The following is a 9,766-nucleotide window of genomic DNA, read 5'->3' on the forward strand; positions in this document are numbered from 1 at the left end:
TATATTTTGAATATATACAAAATCACTTATACTTCAAAATAATTTAATTTTTGAGTCATATATGAATATTGTGTTCATAACTATCATTTTGATAGGAATTTCAGGATTTTTCTGTCTTGTACATACAGGTTGAAGTCACTGACTGGATCACCTTCAGATTTAGAAAAGGATGGAGATGAGGAAGCAGTTCACAACTTCAAGTTTTTCAGAGCTCTGGCTCCTGAAAAGGTAGCAAATGTATATGACAAATTTATGTTCCATGCGACATATAGGAAATAAAATTTTATTTCTAATTTAAAAATTATCCATAAATCTTTCTCATTCAATGGACAAGCTAGAACAAAAATGTAAAAACAGAGGGATCTAAGAAATGTCTGTGGTTTTCATTCTCATTTTTCACATTGTCAAATTTCAGTTTAGAAGGTAGCACAAACTGATTCACTGGTTTAAACATGTAAAAGAAACCCTAGAATTTTCCTCCACTTCAACAAAAAACCTAAATATCCTAAGTTTACTCTAAGGATGTGTGAAAATATACTAGAATAACAGTGAATCCCTGGTTGCATACAATAGTTCTTTCAGGGTTCCTACAAAATCAGAAGCCAGGAGAGTTAGATTTCATTACATATACTTTCTACGGCTCTAATTGAATATCAGTAGAGCTCTTCCATCTTTACCTGGCTTTAACCTTAAAAGTCATGGGAATATAAAACTTCTCTCGGAGTTGTAGTAAGAATGTCTTAATTACCTTTTGTCTTCAGCTACTAATGCACTGACTTTGGCTTCCCTTGGTCAGCTAAAACCTATGGAAACTTTTGAGTTTGCAAGCAAAGAGGCTGGTGCAGTGTTTGGGTTTCTTCCTATATATGAGGTAAGCACAAGTGTTTTCCACCTTTTGTGGTGATGTTCATAGCTCAGAAGCCATTAGGACTTGTACGCTATTACAGTGACACAGTGACATTCTGCTGTTAATTGTCTGCTTCTCAATTTAATTTTCTAACATGATTTGCATTACTACCTATCCAACTCCAATTCAACTTTGGTGGAAGCTTGAGACTCCAATTGAAGTGAGCATGCCAAGCAGTGAGTATTGCAGATGTTTACTCCTCCTGTTCAACCTCATGTCATTAATGTTTTGCTCAGACTGGATTCTTTTAACCAGCCCCAGCCTATTGATTCCCATCTGCCCGAAGCTTTGAGTATTGTAAGGCAGTACTATTTTATGGGTATTAATGATCTGATCTATTGCAAGATGTCTAGCAAAGCTTCCTAGGTTTTTCTTCTATGGAGCAAGACCAGAGTATTCCACAGGCTTGTCTATCCCACATATCCTAGGATGAAAAGAATCACCCCTAGCAAAGGAGCTGATCCCTTTCTGTAGAGGGTACCTAGAGAACTAACTTGGATCAGAGTTAGATGCTACATGGCTGGTTATGTGGGATTAATAGGATACTTTGCATTCCAGCTCTGCATTCCAATACATATCACCTAGTCCTTGTGCATGTAGCATTACAGCATGTCAGAAAAAACTCAGGAGCACAGTGTTCAAGTAGTTGGCACATATGCTATTTTTCTGACCATTAATGTACTTTGGAAATCTGTCTTTTGTTTTCTTCCTGAAGAAGAAAATAAAATACTCTGAAGCCAATGGCACTGCAATGGATTTACAACAAAATGAAATCAGACTTTTTCTGTAAGCTATGTACACAAAAAGATATTTTTTGTCTTTGCTGTTACAAAATGCTGTCAGTCTGGTCTATTCACCTTAGTATGTTAATTACTTCTTGAAATGTTTTAAAGGTCTTCATAGGATCAGAGCTGAGAAGTCCAGTCACAAGGGACGGGAAAAGGATCTAGAGTCCATTGAAAACTTGAGTCAAGAGAAATAAATATAGTTTCATTTCTTCATTTAAGTGGATTAGCAGATTTCTTTTGTTATTTTTTCTCTGTTTTTCTTTTCAATTCCATTTAAATCTATTTCATTATTAAGTAGAACATATAGAAAACAGATCTTCTATTCCAATCCTTCATGCAAGGAATAAATTCTAATAAAGCCAGTGTATAACTACATATTGAAAAGCCCCTTTGACTTAATGTATATTTGCTGACAGTTACTCTCTATGTCAAAACTACTGATTTCCTCTCTGCTTCTATTTGTCCAGTTTGAATTTCTGAATATTGAATATTACACTGCTTTTTTTCCTGCCAGATTAATCATAAAGTCAACAAAGAGTTAATATGCCCTGCTGTTTCTGCCTGTTTGTTCCTTGCTTAGGCTTTCAAAGAGTGTGTTCACCCTCTAAGCCAGAAAAGTGCTGCTGAACTCATATTCAATTAATTATCCATCATGATTCTGCAAATCTTTTCTTGCATTTCAGCATTCCAGGACAATGTCACAACATGACACAGAGCACAGAACACATTTTCATCCTTTGGCTAAGCATACAAATGGTGCCAAGTGTCTCACTTTAGTGAGAAACAAGGTAATTGCATATGCATATAAGTAGTGATAATGCATATAGCTAGTGATATTATTACCTACTATTTTGGGGGAAATAGCAGGTTTTCTATAATACTGGTATTGAATGATGTTTGATCTGCTGGCCTTCTTAAAAAGACATTCTTCTCATGAACTGAATATACAATGACTTGCAATTATTTACCTGCCTTCAACTTGTTTCAAGGCTATGATGGATTGAGGGGTAGCTGCAAAATATCTTGTGGGACTATATTTAAAATCCCTATGATCAGCTGTACCACATCTGGCAAGGATTAATGTAATTTTCTCCATAGCAGCCTCTATGGTGCAGTGTCCTGGATTAGCAAATAAAAATGTTGATAACACACCAGTGTTTTGGCTATTGCTGAGCAATGCCAGCACAACAAGAAGGTGCTTTTTTTCCCACACCCAGTGAGTAAGCTGGGAAGGGACACACCTGGGACAGGTATGTACCTGTATATGTATGTACCTGTATACGTACCATATAACATCTTCATGGAATGGGGGAGGGAACCAAGATGTCCATGGTTATAGTGTTTTTCATCCCAAGTTGTCTTCCCATTATGTGTGCTGAGGCCCTGTTTCCCAGGAAGCAGCTAAACAAATATCTGCCTACTGGTGGTAAGCAGTGCTTGAATTACTTGTTTTGCTTTGCTTGCACATGCAGCTTTGCTTCACCTATTAAGCTGTCTTCATTGAGGCCCAAGAATTTTCTCACTTCTGCTCTTCCACATCTCTTCTCCATCCCACTGGGAGAAGTAAGGAAGCAAGAAAGAAACTGTGCAGGCACTCGGTGTCTTCCAGGCCCACCACATTAGCCAACCTTTTGATCAAAACTAAAATCAGACTTGTCTGACAAACCAAGTGGCATCAAATAAAGTGTGATTTGCCATTTACTACCTCTGTTCACTTCATCTGACCCATGATTTAGCAGTTAGTGTATGAAAGGTAACATTCTTGCAATTCTGAGTCCTGTATCATTTTGAAAGCTACAAAAATCTCTTTCAGTTACCTAAAAATTGCCTATTCTTCAAAAATTATTAAAAATGCACAGTTCAGGTTCAAAGAGATCCTTACCCATTTATTTTGATGCTCATATGTGTTATGTTTTATCATATGTAATGTAATATTTCTCTTTGGCATTGTCCCTAATAAATACCCTAAATTATTTTATTGTAGTTGCAAGATGGAGATATCCCACTTCTCTTCAGTTTATTAACTGACTATTTAATACCTCAAAACTGACTATTTACTCAATAATTTCTTTTTACCAAACTTTTAGCAGTGCTAGGATTTCAGAGGTTCTTGATTTTCAAATTATACCCTTTTCAGTCTTGCTTCCTTCTCGCTTCAGATTTCTTTATTAATTGCCCATGTTTTCTAGGAGTTGACTTGTAGTCATGGCTATTCATGCCACTGTATTCTCCACTGTGCAGAAGCTATCCATAATGTAGTACTATTGCCAGTAAAAATCAAGTGTTTAATCCTATAGTGAGTGAAATAATGGAGAAGCTCTCAGGAGGGAAAGGAGGGAATCATACTGTAAGGAAAACTGTCCAAAATGCATGATGTGTGTGTGCTATCTTTATCAGCCTTCCACCCAGTCACTACCTGATTGTTATGCTATTTAAAATGTGACAAAGTTAGAGTGCTATAAATGCTATCAGATCTCTTTTTCATAATTCATTATATTAAAAAAACTGGGGTAGATCAGACTGCATGTCATTGCTCAGCATTACTGTTTACTTCCAAACCCTAGGGCTTTATAAGCACCAAATGGAAACTGGTCCTGGCCCCAAACATTTTATACAGTGATATTATCCAACTACCTTTCTTAAAGGTCAAAAGAAAAGCAGAGACATTTAATTTATTTGAACAGATAATCCACTAAGGCATTGCACAGAATTTATTAGAAGATCAGTTGTTTATCATGAGATTGGAAAGAAATTAAGCACAGGCAAGTGATGCTTGCACCCACTTATCTTACAGCAGTCATTTCAAGGCTGGGTCTAGTACAAAGGTGTGTGTTAATTTTTGGGTTGGATTTTCTCTATGTTGATGCATTCCTTTGCAGGACATTTTCTTTCTACCAGCATTCACAATTATACTGCACTTCAATGTTCCAGGTGAATGAGTTGTTTGATTGTTCCAGATCACTACTCTATTAAGGAAAGGCATCTTAACAGGACAGCCTCTTTCAGCATGGCAGAAGATTGTGCTTCTGCTGGCTGCAGTAGTTAGTTTGCCAGAATTTCATTACAGCCCTTGCCAGTGCTTTACAAAATTTGTGACGCTCTTCAGCTGCCCTCACCCACTGGGGCAGCTCAAGCTGAATGGCATCAATGGTGCCAGAACTCCGGGAACCAAAAGTCTTTGTTATGTACCCACCACTATAATAGCTTCCGTTATTTGGGCTAGGATTGGATGGAGAAGGCACACAAACATAACTTTTATTTTGTCCTTCAATATATTTACCCAAACTTCTGTTCCCTGCAACCAAAATCTCAGAAGACACATTCACCAGCTGACTGGCCAGATGGCTAATTGAGGAATTCAATGCAGAAAAGACACCTGAGTTAAGGGAAGTTTTTGAAAGCGTGTAACCTAGTTCTATCCACCTTTCAGGATGTGCTTGTCCATGGATATCCAGAATTAGGCCCCCTAACATCTGTGATTTTGCAGTGGTCAAAAATCCCATATAGTCCTCCCAGGCCTGTTCTGCTTGGGGAATTCCAAAGGAGGCTTCTTCCTTTTCCCTGTTAGCATCCATCTTGAACCTCTGTAGGTGATTTATGATGATATGTGGGAAGAAGCCACCAGTAATTTTGTTGATTTCTTCAGCAAGAGCCTGAGCCACCTCTATAGTATACCTGTCTTGGTTGGTAGACACTTTGCATTTCATAGCATTTTGAATACTTCCAGGAGGACAGTCATGAGAGAAAATACAAGAGGATGTCTTCTCATCCCAACAGGCAGCCTCTCGATCAGGGATGTCTTTAGGTTCCAGTGACCCACCATGTGGGACAGAAAGAATGAGGTTCATGTTGCCCACTTGATATTCTGTGAAATTATTATAACCAAATATAACATCTTTGGTGCCAGTGACTTTCAAAAGCAAAGGTAAAATGGAAAGGAGGAATAAATACATAATCTTTATTTTCCTCTAGAAGACTCAGCAATATGGAATATATCAGTACCTACAAAAAAGCAAAAAAACAGAGTATAGATTACTTACAGCTGGGAAAACATGAGACTGTTCAGCTGCTATTGGCATAATTAGTTAATGATTAACCTATTTTAGTTTTATTCTACGTAGCACAAAGAAGAACACTTATATGAGAAACAGAAATTAACAGGGCACTTAGTATGGCTAGATGTAACAGATGCAAGGGAAATGGCAGGCTACTGGACCTCCCCCATTTCCCCAGAAAACACAAACAATATTTGATCACCCTATGTGATTCCAGAAAATCAGCCCAGCAAAATATCTGATTTTTTTTCTCATCAAAGACTTTTTTTTTTTTTCATCTTTGAAATGTAAGAAAATTCTAACAGAACTTGATAAAACATCTGTATGTCACTGACCTGTGTGAAATATTTTTGTATTATTGATGTGGTTATATAAACTGGCAGCTATGTCAGTCCAGACCAGCACTTGTGTGACCAGCTTGTGTAAAATAATGAGACTGATAAAAATTGATTGCTGCCAAGCTCTGTCTCTAATTATGCTCCAGGCTGAGTTACCTTAAGGCCTTTATAGATAGGTATTATTGAATGAATTAAGTAGTGACTCTTTTCTTTACTTTGCAAGTCTCCATTCTCTTCAAGTGACCAAAGATATCTTAAAACCCTTGCTAATTATGCCATTTTTTGGAAACTTGGAATTTAACAAGATGCTGACAGGTCTTTCTGATTTGAAGAGGGCAAACTGCCACTGAGAGGGCAGTGAGCACTGTGGAAGCACTGCCATCAGCTGCCTACTCTAAGAAAGGGAGTAGGCAACTTCACCCAAATAATGCAGCAAAATATGATTTTCCTGCTAAGGGGACTGCTGCTGGATTTTTAGAGACAATTACTCCTGCCCACTGCACTGCACTCTGAGGAGCCTGTAGCTAAAAAATCAACATCTATCTTCTGCTCTTTTGTCTGGGCTGAAAGGCCTATAAAAGTCTGTGAGCTAGAAGCAGATCTCGGAGAATCTCAGATAGTTTTTCTGTTTTTGACAAAAGAATTTTTTTGTTTCATTTTAAGCTTTCATTTACAAGGTCCTTTTAGTTGAGCTACTGGCTTAAAACAAGATTTTATCCAAGGCCCTGTATGGTTCATGGTTCCATAGCCTTCCTGAAACACAGACATTCACCTGCTAGTTCACTGCATGCTACCAGAAACATTGAGGAAAGGAACACTGTCAAACATTATTTAAAATCCCTTTTCTCAGAAAAACAGACTACTTATGCAGAGCGTGTAAGTCTAAGAATAGCTTACCTGATGTGCAGAGTGGCCCAGCACAAAGATAAATAAATCAACAGCAACAATTCCCCAGAGGCTGCTCACCTGTCCCAGGAGGACTCGAGTTTGTGCGTCTCGGACTCTCTGTTAAACAGGATGGCACAGCTGCTCCTTTCCCACAGCTTGCCGAGCTGTTTGTGGTTATCGGCAGCAGTTCGCTTGCTGCAATTTCCTGTTAATTATTGCATCAAGCTGTTAATGCTACTAGATCATGCCTTAATGATCTATGGAGAGAGAGCTCTGTATAATCCCCAAACTGAAGAAGTCACCCTTGGCACAGCTCAAGTTCTGGACAGACTTGGAGAGTCTGGAGGCACCTGTGTTATTCTGAGGTAAAAAAACAAAAAACAAAAAACAAGAGTAATTTAAAGTGGTAGTAATGACTGCAGGACTAGTTTGAAGATTTACCTACAAATTAAGGGTTTTTCCTGCCTCTGCGCCTCCGAAAGCGAAACTGAACTGCCGTTTGCACTCGGCTGCAGCTGAGGCTGTGTCCCAAGAAGCCTCTAGGGGCCAGGCTGAGCCATGCAGAGGCTTCAGCAGCACCTGCATGTGTGATTTCACAACGACAGATCACAAGGGAGAAATATACACTGGGATACCAGAGTTTAGCATGCTTTTGTTCTCTATATTGACATTACGTTTCCAGAGATAAAAAAAACTTGCCTCAAGCAGCACAGCCACGCTTAAGTTCAGAATAGCTACTACACTAACATAATCAGCAGATACCCAAAACAAAACTGTTAACTAGATAATCTAGGTTTTTAATAACTTTACTAACACTATTCACATAATATTTTCGTGATAAATGAGGAGCTTTTAAAAACATTTCCTCTGCTACTAAATATAGTTTAAGGATGTAATCCTCTAAACTTCTCTCAAGTGTGTACAACTGTTCATAAATTTGCTGGTGGTACTAAAGTCTGGCTTCTTAACTAAGCCAAAAAAGCTATGAGAATACATACTCCAATAATAGAAATTTCTATAAAAGACAAATAAAGGGTGCAGTGAATGTAATGCTGCCACCTATCAGAGAAAAATCAAATTTCTTTTCTAAGAAATTGATTACATAGTTCAACTAATTTCCAAACCAACTTTTTGAGATAAAAGTGATCAGCTTCTTAAGCAGTGAAAACAATATAGTTGCAGTAATAAGAAATTCACTGAAATTTTGGAAAAATTAGTGTAAACCCATAACCCAGTCTACTAATATCACCAAAGCTGATGGTCTCATTGTCAGCTTCAGCAAAGTGCTGGTTTTCATTCCAAGGATTTTAATTTTCTGCATGAAGACACTTGCAGCTGTGCCAGACACTGCATGGAAGGAAGTTTAGTAAAAATCTGTAAGATGTCCTTGCCCATTGTAGTGCACAGTGGGAACAAATTTAATTTTACTTTACTTGTCCATGTAAAAGCTAAATGCTTACATCAGACAGTGATCCCACTTGCTCTCTTTAGGAGAGCTGTGTTGAGAAAGAAGCAGTTCTAGACGTTCTTCAGTGTTTTTAACTTAGACACCTATCTCAAATTTCTATTAGGGGTCAGGGCTATACACACAATGGCTCTTCTTTTTTTATTACATGACAGAAAACAGTTGCAAAGAAAACAAAATGTTTCTGCTATACTTTCCACTTCAAGATCTCTTTAAAATGCATTCTGCCAGTCACTATTACAAAACTGCTCAAGGAAAGAGAAAAACACACAGCAGAGATTTGGCATAGTAATTTCTAGTCTTACCAGTTCTCCTGATACAGGAGCTACTTGTGAAAGAAAAGAATTCTCTATATTAATATAAGTCAACTAACCATGATGCAGTGCTGCTTCCCTGTTTCATCTGGTACCAATGGGAAATAAAACTGCAATGCTACAGTATTCTTCAAGGGAATAACTCACCAAAATGTTACCATCTGACTACTTTCTTCCAAGAGACACTGTTGAACTTAAAGATTGGTATCTTTATCCAGTTTTAAGTCGAGATAGCTCTACTGAAATCAACAAAGCCTTTGACTCATGGTATCAAACTTCTGTTATCTTATAGAAGTTATGAGATGTCATGAGGGTGGGTCACATTGATTCATACATGGCTGAAGATATTTGTAATAAACTGAATGTTAAGGCATGTTGTGCTAACTCTTCAATTCCAAAGTATCCTTCCTTTCAGGTGAAGGAATTGAAAAGGAAAATCAGAGCTGGGCAAGAGTTCTGTAGCGCTGGCTTCCTTCAAGACAAGTTCATTGGCTCCAGTGCTTCTGACTCTGAGGTTCACCTTAACTATTTTAAACTATTTTTAATTTACAGAAAATAGTCCAAAGTGTTTTTAATTGCATACAAGCTTTTGAATGATATTGGTACATTATATTGTCTACTCTAATTTCTGTTCTTCCCATGAGCACAGCAGTTTAACAGAAAAAGAAATGTCAGAAATGATAGAAGAACATATTCTTAAGAGAAGTGAACCTAATCCAAATGGATTCTAACTGCAGTTGGATTTAAAACTTGTGTAGTGTCTCGTATGTAGTCAGAATCACGGACTGAAAAAAGAATTGGCAAAGCAGAATTCAATCAATATTTTCAACATTAAAACATCTTATGCTATCACTGTGGCCTAGTTATTTCTATGCATTTCTTAGCTGAGAAATTGTAATTCAGATGTGCTCTTTCCAGAACACACTGAATTTAAACTTTGCTTTCCACTGTCTGGAAACATTGCTTTCTACACAGGTGACCGAATCATCCACCTCACCAAGCCAATCTAAG

At 37.7% G+C, this 9,766-nt stretch overlaps 1 protein-coding gene and 1 long non-coding RNA gene across 2 annotated transcripts in view; one reads left to right on the forward strand and one right to left on the reverse strand.

Annotated features, from left to right (window-relative positions):
• Positions 1-1,889, forward strand: part of WDR64 (WD repeat domain 64) — a 55,349-nt gene extending 53,460 nt beyond the window's left edge. Inside the window, exons 25-28 of the mRNA XM_066545676.1 lie at positions 129-228; positions 797-871; positions 1,050-1,083; positions 1,801-1,889. Of these exons, the coding sequence (XP_066401773.1) occupies positions 129-228; positions 797-871; positions 1,050-1,083; positions 1,801-1,889 (298 nt within the window). The remainder of the gene's footprint in view (positions 1-128; positions 229-796; positions 872-1,049; positions 1,084-1,800) is intronic.
• A 2,499-nt stretch (positions 1,890-4,388) lies between these two features.
• On the reverse strand, positions 4,389-7,330 carry LOC136553915 (uncharacterized). The gene is made up of 2 exons (XR_010783253.1): positions 7,055-7,330; positions 4,389-5,697 (listed from the first exon to the last, which is right to left on the reverse strand). It is a non-coding gene; the product is annotated as an uncharacterized lncRNA (long non-coding RNA).
• Positions 7,331-9,766: the final 2,436 nt, after the last annotated feature.

Source organism: Molothrus aeneus, chromosome 3 (assembly GCF_037042795.1).
Source record: "Molothrus aeneus isolate 106 chromosome 3, BPBGC_Maene_1.0, whole genome shotgun sequence".
In the NCBI taxonomy this organism is placed as follows: Eukaryota; Metazoa; Chordata; class Aves; order Passeriformes; family Icteridae; genus Molothrus; species Molothrus aeneus.